Source organism: Sinocyclocheilus anshuiensis, unplaced genomic scaffold (assembly GCF_001515605.1).
Source record: "Sinocyclocheilus anshuiensis isolate Anshui unplaced genomic scaffold, SAMN03320099.WGS_v1.1 scaffold237, whole genome shotgun sequence".
Classification (NCBI taxonomy): domain Eukaryota; kingdom Metazoa; phylum Chordata; class Actinopteri; order Cypriniformes; family Cyprinidae; genus Sinocyclocheilus; species Sinocyclocheilus anshuiensis.
Genome location: NW_015537956.1, coordinates 412,484 through 430,615, shown reverse-complemented (window position 1 = coordinate 430,615; position 18,132 = coordinate 412,484). Strand labels below are relative to the sequence as shown.

The window sequence follows — 18,132 nt, the reverse complement described above, 5'->3', positions numbered from 1 at the left end:
AGATGGAAAACAATTCTTCTTAACATGTCGGGTATTTGTTTAAATAGCGGGAAAGCAGCAGTCCTGAGGGGGCCCGTGATTCCCGGAGCTGCATAATGAGTGAACCTGTGGAAAGCTTTGTGCATGAACACACCGTATATTTGGAATACTTTCACAGTAACGAATTACCAAGAAGCCATTAACGATATAATGTTGTCCTCTAGTTTAGAAGCAAAAGATTAGCGATAATGAGTTGTCAGTGACGTAGGTGGGCGTGGCGTGTGTTTCATTACTGTTTTGACACGCAGTCACTAAAACTCTCATCTACGTGCAAGACTTTAAGCCCTTGAGCCGCTAACCGCATCTCTTAAAAAAAATAAAAATAAAAAAATTGGCCTAATCATTTTTTTTTTCTTTTCTCTAAAATGAAAATAACTCTTGGCTGATTCATACTTTAAATGTAGGCCTTTTTGCATGAACACACATTATTGCAATTTCGCCATATTAGCCTGTATATAATAATAATCATAATAATAAAGCAATGCCCACAAAAGAAAGGAAAAAAATGAAAGGAACGGAAAAAGCAAATCTGATCTAATCAGAGAAGATTCTTATAATATGTGCCATAATGGCTTTCTTCTTGTTGCGGGATATGAGTGTAAATGAAAGGTGTTGGCTGAATTTAATGTAAAGTTGTCCGAGCTTTAAGCCTCTTAACGCACACGAGACGAGCGACGCAAATAACACATTAGCCTATTATCCCAAGATCATTAATAATCGAGCTTTTCTTTTTTTTTTATATTCTCGTGGACACTGAAAGCTTTTGACATATATAGGCCGATTTCAAGATACATGTCAAAGTAGATATTTTACAAGAGTTGATCGGGCGCTGCAATGAGTTTTATTTATGTATTGTTTATTTATTTCGGTTACACTTTATATTAAGGTGTCCTTGTTACAGTGTAATTATACATTTAAGTACTGAGTAATATGAATTAACTGCATGCACTTACTGTATGGTTAGGGTTAGGGATAACCTTGCGTGTTTATGCATAATTTATTGTTATTATAATAGTATAATGTAACGTGTAACAAGGACATCTTAAAATAAAGGGTTACCTTTATTTATTGTTAATGCTTGTTCGTTTATTGTTGCTATTGTATTCGACCAATATATGCTACTATTTTATTTAGTATTGTAAGGATTATATATTGTTTTCCCCCATTTTTTAATCATCGATATCATCAGATATATCTGCACTTCCAAATATGGATAATAAAGGATTATTAATAGCAATAATAACAACGCGTAAATGGTCCGTACTCATTTTGCAGTTGTGTGATACATTTTAATGCATTTATTTGTAAGAACATAATTATAGATGTTGTTCACCTATCAGTGATGAAAAAATATATATATGTATATTTTACATTTAATATGTATGGATTTAACCCGAGGGAAAACTGGCGAGAAAAAAACTATTGCGTAATTCTAAAACGAAATTTATCTAATTGTAGAAGATAGTGTGAAGCACTTAAAAACAACAAAAGACACTTTAAACATCATAACTTACGAAACAAAAACTAATAAAACATGCATACAAAAATGGCTATGCGCAAACTCTTGCTAGTCTGTTTATTTCGCTCTTCGCAATCGGCCCATGGCAAGCTTTGTTCAAATAAATATAATTTATTCAAAACAAATTTCGTTTATATCTGTATCAGTGTTTCTTTATTTTAATTTAGTTAAGAGTTTACAGTGGACGCAGTAATGCGCATGATTGATCCGGCAGGTGTCGCTAAAGAGCTGCAGACTCGCGCTGCTTCCACACACACACACACACACACACACACACACACACACACACACACACACAGAGCCTCTCACAGTGCAGTGAGAATCATGCCACTGAAGGAAATTACGCCTTTCACACACAAGAATTTACAGTTACTCGCGAAACTTCTACAAACATTGGAGTTGCACAGCTTTGCTTCAGGGACTAGAATGACATGTTCCCTGAGGTCAGAGAGAGTTTAAATAGAGCTAAAGCAGTAAACAGAGAAATGATCATCCTAACATAAATACTCACCACAGAACGCGACCTCCACACATATCAGAACTAAAATAACGGAACATTTACAAATAGAGAAGATTAATCTAGAAATCATAATTAACTTTTTTTTTTTTTTTATTGTTTATAGTTGAGCAAATATAGGAGTGAACAGCACAACGCGTGTTCTTCGTTGGGCGCGTATACTCTCGCGTTGGCGACCTGTTGTTCTGTAGAAATCTGTTTATAGGTCGGCTATAAAACAATAATTACAATTTTAGAACAAAACCATTAGACTTAAATAGGATCAAATAGTTAGACGTTTACAGTGCCCTGAAGCCTTTAACTAACACAATTAAGATTTAGATAGAGATAAATCTGATTACATAAAGTTATTTCACAAAACTATAGATATGACTCTGACTGATGGTTTACATTTTGATTATATTTTTATGTTTATTTTATTTTTTTCCCCACAAAAATCTTGAAAGGAGATGAGTTCAAAATTGTGAGAGGTTGTGTTAAAAGTGTTCGCGTTGAAATGGATTCTCATCCGCAGCTGGGCAGACATCGAGAGCTTTAACCCGAAAATGACCTCAATCTGACACCAGCAGGACATCTGACCCTCTCTGCCACGGACCCCGTTCACAACACAGATTTCAGCTTTTTTTTTTTTTTTTTTTTAAGAATCGTCGCACGAGTTTATTCGCTCGGTATGTTCTTTTTTTAAAACGACATATTTTATTGTGTGTATCTGTTAAAAAAGAGGAAGCGGTTATTGAGTTTCAATCATTTTTTAAACCGAAAGCGTGTTTTTCTGTGTCGGTAAAGTTTGCTTTCAGTGAGACCGCAGGATTATTCCGCTGATGCAGTGGACCAACACTTTGAAAAGTTAACCAATGCGCATCATAGGTTGCTCTAATTTCGCGTCATAAAAACATTTAATTTAATCGACCGAAAACGTGAACAGAGCATTTTCTTGCGGTATTAATTTATTGTAGCCTATGACTTTAGTAGATTCCTATACGCATTATTTGTAAAGCTGTAGTTGCTCCAGATGAAATCAAGTCTTGTGTTTGATGTGTCTGTGGTGGTCCTGCGCCGCGGCAGCTCGGTTCTATTCGGATGCGATGGACTTACCGCGTCTCTATAGAACAGCTCCTCTTCTTCTTCCTCGCGATGAAGCAGTGGTCAGACAGCGCGCGCTCTGTGTCCACTGCAGTCCCTTCACTTCTGCTCTCTCCTGTGCATGGTCTTCCCTCCCCTCCCTCATAAACAGAGCGGTTGTTGCATGTATGAAATCCGTGTTAATTGCTTGCTTCATTAGAACTCGGTTCGTGCGTCTGCGGAGCACTTTATTGACCTTGTTTGTTGAGATCCCGCACGAGTTCGGCTCCACTTACCCGTGAATGGTTAATTTCGACAACAAAACAAGTCAGGGCGCTCTAAATGTAGACATTTATGTAAAAAGCGATCGATAGGACGCTGATGTCACATGTGCCGCGGTGCAGGCTATATGATCATTGATGAGGAGTAGTATTTTAAGGGTCTGTTTGTGGTATTAGGGGCCATCTGTAGCACAATCAATATCATTGCTCCTCCTCTGAAACTCCAGGCCTTCCTAATGATTGATGATCTCGGGGCTCTTTGATAACTGAGCGGCGCGATGCACGGCTCACATGTCAAGCTTCAAATGCTGTTGGACTAGAGACAGTTTCCAAATATAAAACTCGCTTTTTTGTCTTCTCTAAAAGTTAACTTTATTCTAAAAGGGGCCCCAACTGAGTATGCATTTTTTTTAACCTTGTTGTGCAAAAGAAAAAAAAGAAGGGGGACGTGACACTCGGTTGTATCAGTTATGCATTAAGCAAAGTCGGGCTGGAACGACTTTCTTTCGTCCAATAAAGATACTAATAGCGCTGTTTTAAGGTTTGGACGCGTGCCCGACGCGCCGCGACGCCTCTTAGTTCTCAGCGCATGTGAGTGGGATCTGCGGTGGCTCCCCCCTCGCGCACTGGACGCTCGCCTCTCGCGTAGGCTTTGGCGTGGAGCTCGTGCAGGACTGGCTGCGCTCAGCGCCACTTCCGGCTTCCGTCATTTCATTCTCCCGCCGATGCGCGCGGCTCAACTCTCTGCGTTCTATAAGCGAGCGAGCGGCCGACCTGCCAGCACTCACTGACACTCACTCATCTCAGACCGCGCCAGAGACCGCCGCGCTTTCCACAAACTCTCCTCTTTTCCGTTTGTTACTGTAGTAATAAAACAAGAAAGCGGACCGGAGGCATAAAGGAGACAGGGACTTGTGGGATGAAAACGGGGCTAAAAAGATTCCTCCTCTCTTGAACATCATCTCCAGCCATCATTCATTCATTACCGTGACAACCTCTGGCTTTGATTGACAGCTGGAGTGGCAAAAAGCCATGAGACGCGACAGTTTAGTTACGCGCAGGTTGTTGATGGGCCGGCTGTAACCTTCAGTTTGGCGCTCGACTTTTTTTCTTTTCTTTTCTGGGGGGCAAAGAGGAAAAGAAGAATAATTGCAAAACTCTTCCTGATGCCTGCGCTCGTTCTCAGCCGTAGTACTGGAGAATAGGAGAATTCGGCAAGTTGCTTGAAAAAGGGGATCTTTCGCGGCGCGTGAGTTTGTGAGCGGACTGGGAAATTCAATCTACGACACAGATCCAGAGGTTTATTGGAGCGCAGGCTGATGGCGCAAAGGGTAGGTTTAAAATCTCCAGCACTCACCTTCACTATACACTATCTATCACAGGCCTCTCCTGCAGTCTGACGCACTTGGCTGGGAATACTCGCCGCGCGACGCTTTGCTCGCTTCGGGAAGCGCAACTTGACCATGTTTTTGGTAATTACGCGCAAATACGCAGCAAACTTTAGCTCCGCGCGAGACTTTTTCTTCTCTTTCCCCTCACGCTAGCCGACTTTTCTCTGCAGGCTTGCCTTTTGTTTTTGTGCTCTTTGTGCTGACTCTCTGCTTCTCTTGCAGTACGATGAGTTGGCTCATTACGGCGGCATGGACGCGGTCGGTATGTACGGGGATCCTCACGCGCCCCGGCCGCTGCCGCAGGTCCATCATCTGAATCACGGACCGCCGCTCCACGCCAGCCAGCACTACGGCACACATGCCCCCCATCCCAATGTCATGCCCACCAGCATGGGCTCAGCTGTCAACGACGTGTTAAAGAGGGATAAAGATCAAATTTACGGGTGAGTTCCATACTCATACCGGACCCGAGAACTCCTTTAGTCGGGCTTCTCTTTCCCGTAATAGTTTTTTTTTTTCCCCTGGAACTTTAAGTAGTTGGTGTTTTTTGTATTTTGTATTTTGTATTTTTTTTTGTATGGCGTTTTGTACAAGCATTGCAATTTGTTTTTACTTATATTTATTTGCTTGACAAATTGGCGTGCAAACTTCAACCTCACGCTTAAAATAATTTCAAGAGAAACGGGAGATTGCTGCTTTAATTCCATTTAAGTTCCAAATCACTGCAGCCCAAAACAAAGTTACGAAACCCGGTTCTCGTCGAGTGTAAAATGCATTTGATTTCTAAGTCATTTCTGAACTGTTGTAGGCTATTTGCAATTCCTGCTTTGTTTCGGGGCTCGTTTTATTCGTCAGTTGGTCTGAAGGTTAGCGTGTCGCTGTTGTCTCTGCAGCCATCCTCTGTTTCCTCTGCTGGCTCTGGTCTTCGAGAAGTGTGAGCTGGCCACATGCACTCCCCGAGAGCCCGGGGTTGCTGGAGGAGACGTGTGCTCCTCAGACTCCTTCAACGAGGACATCGCTGTCTTCGCCAAACAGGTCTCTCACGACCCGCACATCTCACACCAGACGCACTTAAAGCATTCAAACAAAGACAAAAATAGCCGATCCTTTTTCATTTAAGACCGCTAATTATATTTCCACGAATTCACTTGGATGTTGTACATTAAGCGACTGTTTTTCTACCAGATTAGCGACGATTGCAATTTTAATGCTTTTTTTTTTTATGTAATTAACGACTGAATTGCTGCACATATCTTCATCGATTGCTATTAACTCTCATTCTGCTGTGTTTTAGATCCGCGCCGAAAAACCTTTATTTTCTTCAAATCCAGAATTGGATAATTTGGTAAGATAACACTTCAGCACTGATTGTCTTCGGAATAGCCGCACACTTTACTTCTCTGAAATGAGTCTGACTCATTTTTTCGAGACTTTTTTGTTGTTGTTGCATTGATCTGGAGACAGTGAAAGTAAGCAGGAGGGGATGTGATGTGTGACGGGGCTGCTTGAAGCGAGCAGGAGAGCCGCGCACAGCGGTATAGTGTGCAATAAGTCTCATTATTGGGCCGATATCACCATCAACCCCTTTAACACTTCACACAGGCCAATCATTCCACCTGCAAATTTTACATATAAAAAATAATACCTTTTTATTTCTCAAACACATTATTGAATTATTTCTTATTTTAAATTTTTTTTTTTCTGTTGGAATACACTCTTAAAAATAACGTGCTTCAAAAGGTTCTTCAAGCGATGCCATAGAAGAACCATTTTTGGTTCCACAAAGAAGCATTCAGTCAAAGGTTCTTTAAAGAACCATCTCTTTCTTACCTTTTTATAATCTGAAGAACCTTCTTTCGCCCCAAAGAAGCTTTTGTGAAACTTCTTCAGATGTTAAAGGTTCTTTATGGAACCATTTAGACAAAAAGGTTCTTCTATAGCATCGTGAAGCACCTTTATTTTTAAGAGTGTAGGATGTTTTTGTTCAATGCAAAATATAATGCAACGAATATTAAAATTAAATAGCAAAATGAAGGCACACAGCTAACGACGTCCGTTTTCTTTACAGATGATACAAGCCATACAAGTATTACGGTTTCATCTTTTGGAGTTAGAAAAGGTAATCTTTTATTGATTTGTATTGATTTAATTTCAGAAAAAATTTGAATGGATTTACTTCTCCGTCACCAATTTGGGAATTTATTATTATTATTATTATTATTTATGAATAATTCAGATTTTGCATTACTTGGTGTAATAAAAAAAAAATATATATATATATATATATATGTTCTCTGACAAAATTACCCCGAACATAATTTGAGATTAAAACCATGTAATTTAATTTATTTCCACGTTTTTGACAGAAAAATTCTTATTTATTTCACATAAATAAATATTTTCACGAACAACTTCTAGCTTGTAATGGTGATGTTCGTCTCTACATAGCGTATATTCTGTCGATTAACTTGTTGCATGGGTCTCCAGAGAATAATAAGCATTGCTACAGTTTCTCTATTGTTTCCCTGCCTTTGCTCATGATGGCCTTTAACTGTGCTTCTTTCTGGAGCGGCTGGTGACAGAGCTTTTCTTTTCTCTGCTCAAAGGTGCACGAACTCTGCGACAATTTCTGCCATCGGTACATCAGCTGTTTGAAAGGAAAAATGCCCATAGATTTAGTGATTGATGACCGGGATGGCAACTCAAAATCAGACCACGAGGACATCTCGGGATCTTCAACTAACTTAGCCGATCATGTAAGTAACCGGATGGTTTCATTGTTTCTGTCTGCGCTGGATATTAAATGTAGCAGGCATACCATAAAATAGTAACGTGAATGATCCAAATGGCGGATAATATATAAGATATGATGTTCTTAATTCTTGGCTGAAAGTTGCATGCGATTTTTCTGAACTTGTGGCTTGTGAGCAAACACGGTGCATGGAAATATATAGCCTATATATTTTAATTTAGTGCTGTAGAGCTCTTATTTTGTGTTTTTGTATTTTATTATGTCTGTATCTTGTGATGTTGCAATCGCGCGTTGCACAAGACTGCTTTAAAACATATTAATAATTGAGACGGATATGTGATGGCGTTATAACCTATTTTATAGGCTATGCCGAGCATGCACACTATTTTGTTTAAAGTATTGCAGAGTCAAGTTTATAATGTGCTTCTCTATAGTTTGCTTGGATGATGATGTTGTTGTTGTTAATGTGTTTAATTGTCTCTTATTGATTTTTGCTGTGGTTTGAGTCCGGTTTACAGGCCCGACGCTCCATTATAGTGAATTCAATGGCGACTCCGAAGCTTTTGCATTTAAATGACAGCGGCTGTGTTTAAACGTGTTGATTTCGGTGTTGTAAATGAAATGTTGGGGAGAAGAAAGTTTTCCGCGTCGTGTAGTTCACATCGAGCGTCCTGCAGTGAGTCGAGGAGCGCTATATATGATCTGAGGCTTCTGAGGTCCATCTCTAACTATACTGCATTAAAGTGAATCGACCGAATTGATTGATTAAAAACCGGGAAACATTAAAATAAATTTCTGTATACTTAACAACTCACTCGTAGTGTAAAATATGTGTTTGTAAGCCACGCTGTTTCTCTGCTGATTGCTATTGGGTTAGCTGATTTTGATAATACTGACAAAATGAGAAATGTCAGTTCGGTTCATCATTAGACTGGACATCTGGACACTGACCGCGAGGGGAAATTGCATTTAGCATTCTGTGGATTCGGATCCCTTTACGCGGTTTTTATGGGGTTATCATTTAAAACCTGCTGGTATCTTGTGCATGTTGCATCGCCATTACCCTACACGATTAACGCTGCTAATGTTTGTCTGATAGGATGATTTTGCAGCTGATTGTAGGCCACACTGTGAGCTTTAATAGCTGGCGAAAGATTATTTTGATTTTTTTGTTTGCTGTGTGTATAAATATCTAAATATGTCTGAGCTTTAGTTTGGGGTACAGTAGAGACACTTTCTGCATTTTTTTAATCACTACACAAAAACTAGATGCCGAAATGATTTTTCACATTATATTTATTTTGCTTATGTACTAAAATATCATAAACTAATAATAGCCATAAGTAGTTTATATTTTCCACAATTAGCTCATAAACACAAGGCGCATTTTTGTCTCAACTGTACCCATATAAGGTACAGCTGAGACACCAAATCTTAACGCTCTAAAGCTGGCTAACCATTTATTGCAAATATAATAAATTACAGTTGTGCATTTTTTTTTAATTCAGATTTATTTATTCGCTTTATTTAATTCAGATTCAGTTAAACAAAATAGGAACAAAATATTTAACACTAGCAAAGATATGGCAGACAGTACAAATGTAAACATAACAGTAAAAATAACTATGGAAATAGTCATGGAAAACAACAAAAACAGAAACAAAAATAAAGTCCACCCGCCTATCACACACACACACAGACACACACACACACACACACACACACACACACACACACATTATAGGGAGGGACATTATAGCTATTATATATAAGCATAGTGGTTTTTATAGGACCTAACAAAATTTTCCCATAAGGTTAGAGTTTACTGGTATTATACTTGTAACGTAGGTGATACCAGAACACACACACAGCCTCTGAACATGCATTTTATTTTCTGATTGAACTGTTACTGCATACATAGGATATAAAGGGTGTATCAACTGTACCCACTTTACCACCTTGTATATTTCAAACAATGCTATATTATCGTTTTAACATTCATGTTAGAAAATATGTCCATTAATAATAGACAGTTGAAATATCACAAATATAATTTTTAAACATAATTTGTGTAGCATGTGTGTAAATGTGACTTTTAACCTATTATCATAACACTGTACAGCTAAATAGCATGTGACGCAATAGGACACCTGTCTGGGTACAGTAGATACACTGTGTCTCAACCGTACCCCACTGACATACTCACATGTTTCTCTAGATTATGCAAAGACCTTGCATGGCACAATATCATAAAATATGTCTATTTTTAGAGCACAGAGTAACATTTGCAATGATATATGTGAAGTTTAACAGACATAAAATGATAATAAGCTATTCATTGTGGAAGGGACATGGTGAAATTAAAATCTTACCTTGGGAAAAAAAAAACTTTTGCCGATATCTTTGGAGTGGAAAGACACACACCTTTCAAATTTTCCATGATCAAAGAGAATGCTAATACGCATGTGTGAAGCAAAAATCACGGCTCAGGGTTCCTGTGCACGCAAGTTATTTAAGGTGTTTCAACTGTACGCATGTCCCAAATGTACTCAGTCTACCCCTACAGTATGTGCAGCAGTGTGTGTGTGTGTGTATGTGTGAGCGTGAGCGTGTGTGTGTGCCTGTGTGTGTGTGTGTGTGTGCCTGTGTGAGTGTTTGTGTGTGAGTGTGTTGAGGTCCAAACGTCACATTTGCATAGTGTGCATGTGCGGCTGTGTTTCTTGTTGAGAATAAATGATTGCAGGCCTGATGCTGCTCCACATACTGAGAAACGCACAACTTCATAAGCGCCACACTGGCCTGATGTTCAGCTCAGCACAAAACACAAAGCAGACGACTGCTCCGATTAAACGACAGATTTGTTCATTTCATTTGGATCTTGCAATTTATTATATGGCGTTTCTACCTTTTTTGTATGTTTGAGGACAGCAGTTTGATAGTTGGATATGCAAATTTATTTAGGTTGTACCTATCTCATCCATTTTTTTCTGCTTTGATATGCATTTTTAATATATTTCGCCTGGGGCTACACATCATTTGGTGAAAGTTGCTTTGCTGGGGATGAAGGACATGCATTGCTCTCTCTCTCTCTACCTGCTGTAGGCTGTGAATATAGGCACTTTTATTTACTATTGAATGCTACGTTGTCTTTGAGTGTGGTTTATAGTGCTGTCAGAGTTTACAAGGCCTTTGTCAGGATGCCATTATATTTTTGATTTGCCTCCTGTTACTGTCCAGCCTCTCAAAAACATTAATCCTGCAGTTATTAAAAAAATACGATTAGAAATTAAATCAAAGTATCCATGTTATTCAACACAACTGTACGATAGAGATTTGCTCAATAATTGATGTGACATCTGGCTTCTCTGTTGGCTTTGTCTAGTGAATAATCTGTTAATAACCAGTTAATAATATAGATACTAGTTTCAATGTGATTTGAAATTTGTTTGTGTAAATTCTGTTGCAAATTTAAAAAAATAAAAATAGGTGCAGCTTATAATATGTTGACAGTGTTTTTGACATTGTCTCAGTGTTAACATTTTGATTTGGCTGTGACGTTATGAAATATTGTGACGTCCCTTTGGCACCCACATTTCTCCTAATTGTTTGTGGCTGTCAGTAGTTTTTATGTTGATAATATACAAGTAATACAAGTCACATAAAGAAATATATAAGTCGTTTTTTAACGGGAATTATCTTCTGTGAGTATGCTGTAGTGATCTCTCTCAAATATATTATGGCCAGTCGCATGCAATAAGCTTAGAGACCAGTTTTCTTTTTTAAAAGTTTTTATTTAATTTATTTATTTATTTTCTTTTAAAGTGGTGATTTGTCGTGATAGCCTGTTTACACAGCACAGCTCACAGGTCATCTAGTTCATTCCTACAGATCATCAGCACTGATCTGGTGTGTGTGATCAGGGTTTGACTGCTCTCGTCTGGACACACACTCACTTGTTGCTGTGCTTCAGTGCTTTGTGCTTCAGACGCAAGTGTGTGTTTGGGGTTTATTCTCTTCACAGTGATTTGGATTGGTTTTCCAGTTTAATAAACATATGGATTTCAGAACAGGAACTTATTAAATGCAGAAAGTATAAATTGGTAACCTGCAATTGTTAACTATTTCAACCCATAAAAATGTATTTTGTTGGTGTAAATTGATATATGTAGGTGGATATGGAGATGTTAACCTTTTTTTTTTTGTTTGTTTCAAGTGTTTTCAAGTGAGGTGTGTTTTTTGCTATTCTGTGTCAAATAGAAGAGCATTGAAAACATTCAGTCACGTCTCTTAAAATGCTCGGCTGTCAATTACTCGAGCTCAGCGAAGGCTCCTTTCTCATTCTTGTCAGATAATTGGCAGTTTCGCTCTGAATAGTCATTTTGAGATGCTTCAGACCGTCCCTTTAACATGTTTTGGGAGCGCTTGTGTAATTACATGTTACATGCAACAGAGCTGTGTGTGGATCTGACGCTCGCTTGTGTTTCGCATGGGTTATTTTTACGTGTTCGCAAGCCATTCCCAATCTGACGTACATTTTTCTGTAAGTGCGTGGTATCTAGTGACCAGTGTTGGGGGTAACACATTACAAGTAACGCGAGTTACGTAATCAGATTACTTTTTTCAAGTAACTAGTAAAGTAATGCATTACTTTTTAATTTACAAGAGAATATCTGAGCTACTTTTTCAAATAAGTAACGCCAGTTACTTTGTTTCCCATTTATTGATTGAAAGCTCTCCTGTCCCAATGTTGAGAGAAATCGGGAGTAAGATGTTACTTTAGTTCTAGAATAAATGTGAACATGCATTAATTCATCTCACTCACTCACAAAAAAAAATCAGATTTAGTTTTCCTCAAAATTAATAAAAACAGTTAAACGCAACTCAGAATATGACTCAAAGCTGCAATAATTAAATATGTTAAATAATACAAATATCCTTTATGTATTTAATCCCATTTTATTAACCAATTTGCTGCTGACCTTCAGTGATCCAATTCAACCATACTAATAAGCAAAAATTACACAAGATAAACTAACATTTCTTCTTCTTTTTTTATTGCTGAAGAGTGTTGAACTTTCTTCTTCTGCGTTCTACTGTACAGACGTGAATTTACATTTCCTTCAGCCTGAGGCTTTTGGTGTGAAAGGGTTTTTACATTAGCCAAAAATATAACTTTTTATATTAAAAGCAAACAAGCAAGCCCAGTCCAGATTTAAAAAGTAATGCAAAAGTATCGTAACGCATTACTTTCAATAAAAAGTAACGAAGTAACATAATTAGTTACTTTTTTAGGAAGTAACGCAATATTGTAATGCATTACTTTTAAAAGTAACTTTCCCCAACACTGCTAGTGACGACTGTTAATGAAAGTTGAGCGAGCTCTCTGACGGACAGGCCAGGTGCGGGTCCTTCCAGCCATTGTCTCCGGCTTTTATATTAATTACATCTTGCATTATCAGCGTTGAGTCCGTGACCCTGTGCGCCCGGTGAAAGGCAGCCCCCGGAGACACGGCGACCCTCTATCTTATTCTGTATCTGCTCTATTGTGCCGGCGCTGTGTTTGCGGCCTGGTAACGGCGCTCTTTAACACAATTAGAGCAGAGCACGCAGTGGCTGCGTTTGACTCCTAATTATCCGCAGCGATGGGGAATAGTCACATGCTCGCTGCTTTCTTTCCTGGGTGGGGTGGAGGCTCTCTCAGCCGTTTGGGTCACACGATGTCTCTCACTCGCTTTCTTTACAGTTTGTTTGAACTTTAATGGACTCTTGGGAGCCCTGACAACTGTTTTGTTGTGATGTGAGGCCTGAGAGAGAGAGAGGGGCGGCTGCATTATTCATAAGTGGGGAAAGGGCTGTTGCTTTTTTGCTGCCGAGTGGCGTGAGGAAACTGGATATCAGCTGCAGAACTCTGGGAAGCTCGCAGGGAAACATGTAGCCGTCAGCACTTACGGACCTGCGGCTGTGTTCGAGTGGAGCTACAGGAGCGCGTGTGTGTTTTTAGGCCTGTCTTGCGGCGGTGGGCGTCTCGGCTACGGGAAACAGAACCCAGTCATTTTCATGGCTTGGAACAACACAAGCTCGAGACGGCTGTTTTTCCTTCCACTCTTCTCTAAAGACGTGCTGTGAATGTTCTGACGGAGCCTACGTCATTTTCGCTGTGGCCATACGAAACAATTACATGAACAACAGCTGATATTCATCTCAGATAAATATGGCCCAATCCACACACAGTTTGGGAAATGTTATTAAAAATGGCATAAATCATATACCCTCCATGATCTTTTGGAATAAAATAGTTTGATGTAATATGAAAACATACTTCTGATGAATTCCAGCAGCTCAAGTGTATTTCCAAGAGTCTGCTCTGAACAGTTTGAGCAGCACAGATTGCTTGTGATGCTGCTTCACTCCAAGAACAATAACTACCACTATTACGACAATTATGTTAGTGTCCACACTAACGAACAATATATTTCTGTTTTAACGATCACTGCAGTTTTGTCATCTGCCGCTTTAAATGCTCAGTTTATTTAACTCGCTTCGGTGATGTTAAATAATATTTTTGACTTCAGTAAAACTAGCTCATTTTTAGGGTACAGTTTTTCACAGCGTATGCAGTTGACTCCATAGAGGGATTGTAAAGTCTTTTTCTCACTAGAGTGGCAAAGGAAATTCCTCCTCTTGCTCGTCTATGTGTAACACAGATAAAGCTCTTCATGTACAGTACAAATCCTGTTTCCCCCGCGGCCCGATCGGACCCTGAGAAACCTCAGGAAGGGTGAGGAGGAGATGCCCTCTTACACACGACAAACGGCCCACCACTGTGTGTGTGTGTGTGTGTGTGTGTGTGTCAGATTAGATACTGTGTTTGCTGTTTGTGACAGTGGAAATGATTAATTGCTGCTCAAAACACAGACATTTAAGTTGAGTGTTAGAATTCAGCCAAGTTTGCGTCATTCCAAATTTGTGTGACTTTCTTTCTTCTGAGGCACACAACAGAACATGTTATGCAGAATGTCCAAGTTGCTATTTTCCATATAATGAAAGTCAGTGAGGGAGGATCATAGCAGTCGTCCAAAATATTGTCCTATCCTAACAAACCATACATCAATGGAAAGCTTATTTATTCAGCTTTATTCATTATGCATAAATCTCAATTTCCAAAAATTGACCCTTTTGTGGTCCAGGGTCACATATTACCGTCCAGTTCTTCTAAATGTGACGACAAGGCATGAGGATATTATAAACATTAACGGATGATCTGTAAAGCTGCATTGATGTAATGAGTATCATGAAATGTGCGATACAAATAACATTTACTTGGTGTTTAGATGTGCATCTAAATCTTTAGGATGGTGAAGGGTTTGTTGGTCTGTGTTTACTGTCCAGCTCATTCACGAGTCCTCTCTTTCTCTTTGTGCTGTGGATGGGGAAAACGGACGGATGGTTCCGCTCTGGCCGTCTCAAGAACCCAGCGTCCTGGAGAGATCACGATGATGCCACGTCCACACACTCGGCCGGCACGCCGGGACCCTCCAGCGGAGGACACGCGTCACAGAGCGGAGACAACAGCAGCGAACAAGGTGGGTCCTGTGATGTACCTGTGCTTTCATCATGCTACTGAACCATATCAGGTGTGATGTAAACACTGTTTACTGCACATGCAGCCCTGAATGTGTGAACACGTGTGTGTGTGTGTGTGTAACCTCAATTAAAATAGTAAAACCTCACATCAGCTACGCTGTATAATACCATCCCACAGTCCCCATGAGGAAAACAGAATAATAAAGTTTTAATTAAAATGTAAAACTGCTAAATATTTTCTGTGAGGGGTAGAGTTGAGGCCCATTCACGCCAAGAACAATAACTATAATGATAGCTATATTTGCATACACATCAATGTACAAAAACATTCTGTTTATTCTAAGCTTTCTGCAGCTTTATATCCTGTCGATGTTTTTTTATCATTCATTAGCTGGAAAAAAATTGTTTTGAAAGTGTTTCCAATTAAATCATCCCCCTGTGTCATTATCGTTACCGTTGTGGTGTGTTGTGGATTCACTATTCTCTTAAATTAAGTCAAGTCACCATTATTTATATAGCGCTTTTTACAATGCAGATTGTGTCAAAGCAGCTTTACAGTATTAAACAGGGAAATAGTGTGTCGAGATAGTGTGCCGTTCTCCTCTGGCCAGACGAGACCAGCAGTTTAATTCTAGGCTGCAACAAAGTCAGATTGAGCAGAGGACTCCTCTGGTTCCCGTGAGTTCTTAGAGTTAGAGTGATTATTAAAACTTTATAGTTATCACTGTAGTTATCATTCTTGGTGCGAACAGGCCCTTCAGGGTTAGGCGCTAAAAAATATCATTAGATCAGTATAAAAATTGTATAGCCTACTAATGATATAGCAATATACTGTATAATATATAATAGAAATATAATATAGTGTATGATCCATTGTGCATCTGTGTGTGATGAAGCAGAGGAGAGTGTTATTGATCAAGCTGAAGTCATAAGTACCAGTGAGCTGTTCTCCTCGCTGCAGTTATCGACTCTCTCACACTGGATCCAGTAACGGCTGGTCGATATGGGCTAACACACTTACGGTACGGCACGCAGAACTGCCTCGAAGTGATCCGGTCAAGCCCCGGCCCAAACGAAACCAAACAGAGAGTGAGACCGGACACAGAGAGAGACGAGAGACAGGACAGAGAGAGACTGGACGGGGAAAGACAGGACAGAGAGTGATAGAACAGAGAAAGACAGGACAGAGAGAGAAAGACAGGACAGAGAGTGAGACAGTAGATAGGACAGAGAGAGAGAGAACAGAGAGATTCTGCAGGGCAGAATTAGGTAAATATCCTCTAATCATAAAGATACAAAAAAGGGCAATTAAATTCTGGAAACATCTGAAGCTCAGTGACCCCCAATCATATCATTATAAAGCCCTGCAATACCAAGAGATGAGCAAATTAAAACTCTTTCTGACCAGGAGGAAGTGCCGTATCTGTTAGGAGAACAGAAGAACTGCTGTGTGTTTGCTGCTCAATATGTGTCTGCCTGTCACCATAGAAGAGAAAACACTCACCCTGCCCTGATCTGATGTTTCCAGCACATCTACATTATATTACGCCAAATTACTGTATTATATTACTTATTATTTTGCTTCTGTAAATCTGTCTAATCCCTTATTTTATTTTTAGTTCTAGTTTATATACTTACATACATTGGTAATTCATTTTGCACTACATGCTTAATACTTTTTATATATTAATATTATTATTATTACTATTACTATTATTCTTTTTCTTTCTGTTAATACATATGTGTACTATTTGTAAGCAGTCCAGCTGCAATTGCTTTGGCAATACAAATGTATAATTTTTGTCATGCCAATAAAGCACTCTTAAATTGAAATTGAATTGAATTGAACAGAGAGAGAACAGTTAGAGAAAGACAGGACAGAGAGTGAGACAGTAGATAGGACAGAGAGAGATTTACTGAACTCTGAGCAAAATTTGTGCTAGCCACTCACAATGTTAGGTGTTAAACAGGTTAACTCTAAACTGACTCACTTTATCTTTTGATTTATTTTGATGGATTTAATTTTTTTGTTATCTATGTTGTTTTTTTATTGTTACTTTTTTATGATATAAATAAATAAATACATACATACATAAATAAATAAATATATTTAAATATATATATCCTGAGGAGGCAGAGACGTGGTGCTCTGGTGCAGTAATGCAGCCGTCCTGCAGCGCGCCGTGACCTTTCACCCCGGCCAGCAGAACAGACGCCTCATTTCTCACATTCTTTCAATTATGTTCACGCTTGAAGCGCTCGCTCACTCTCAGCACCCAGTCCACACATACACATGAGACAGGACAAGCGTGAGTTCCTAAAAGAAAGATTTTGGGACAGTCCTGAAAAGTGTGAGAGAGACACAGACAGGTATCAAGCTTTCTGGACTCTGGATTCTTGTGCTGGTTTGAATATACGCTTACACAGCATCGTTCTAATATACATTCGAGTGTGTGATTGTCTGTACTTCTGAGGGTCAAATGCTTTTAAATGTCCTCACAGATGTAGTGCATTGAGGACATTTGATGAGCTGCTCACTGTTTGAAGACTCATAGATTAGTCCAGTTTCCTTCTGTTTTCTAAATTCACAATAGCATTTAAAGGGGTCATATGATGCTTTTTTAAAGATCATTATTTTGTGTATTTGGTGTAACAGCATATGTTGACATGCTTTAATGTTCAAAAAACACATTATTTTTCAAATACTGTACATTATTGTAGGTCCTCTATGCCCCGCCTCTCTCAAATGCTTCGTTTTCTACAAAGTCCCTCCTTCCGACAAGCGCAGTCTGCTCTGATTGGCCAGCTGACCCAGTGCATTGTGATTGGCCGAACACCGCAAGCACTCGTCGGAAATGTAATGCCCCTTACCATAATCACGAGCTTCATCTTTCAAAATAAATGTAAAGAGAGTAAATAATGTCATTAGTTTTACCATCAGTTCAAGCCCGAAAGGGGAACAGACACAGTAATGATGCAGTACACAA

The 18,132-nt window shown here is 39.2% G+C and overlaps 1 protein-coding gene across 5 annotated transcripts in view; it reads left to right on the top strand.

The window, feature by feature from the left end:
- Positions 1-3,949: 3,949 nt before the first annotated feature.
- LOC107665525 (homeobox protein Meis2) overlaps positions 3,950-18,132 on the top strand; it is a 66,852-nt gene continuing 52,669 nt past the window's right edge. For 3 of the 5 annotated variants that reach the window (XM_016456447.1, XM_016456453.1, XM_016456439.1), the window contains exons 1-7: positions 3,950-4,749; positions 5,032-5,252; positions 5,703-5,844; positions 6,104-6,154; positions 6,878-6,928; positions 7,416-7,565; positions 14,988-15,144. In XM_016456447.1, the coding sequence (XP_016311933.1) occupies positions 4,738-4,749; positions 5,032-5,252; positions 5,703-5,844; positions 6,104-6,154; positions 6,878-6,928; positions 7,416-7,565; positions 14,988-15,144 (784 nt within the window). In that variant the 5' untranslated portion in view covers positions 3,950-4,737. The remainder of the gene's footprint in view (positions 4,750-5,031; positions 5,253-5,702; positions 5,845-6,103; positions 6,155-6,877; positions 6,929-7,415; positions 7,566-14,987; positions 15,145-18,132) is intronic. The other 2 variants (XM_016456470.1, XM_016456460.1) reach the window with 1 other exon arrangement.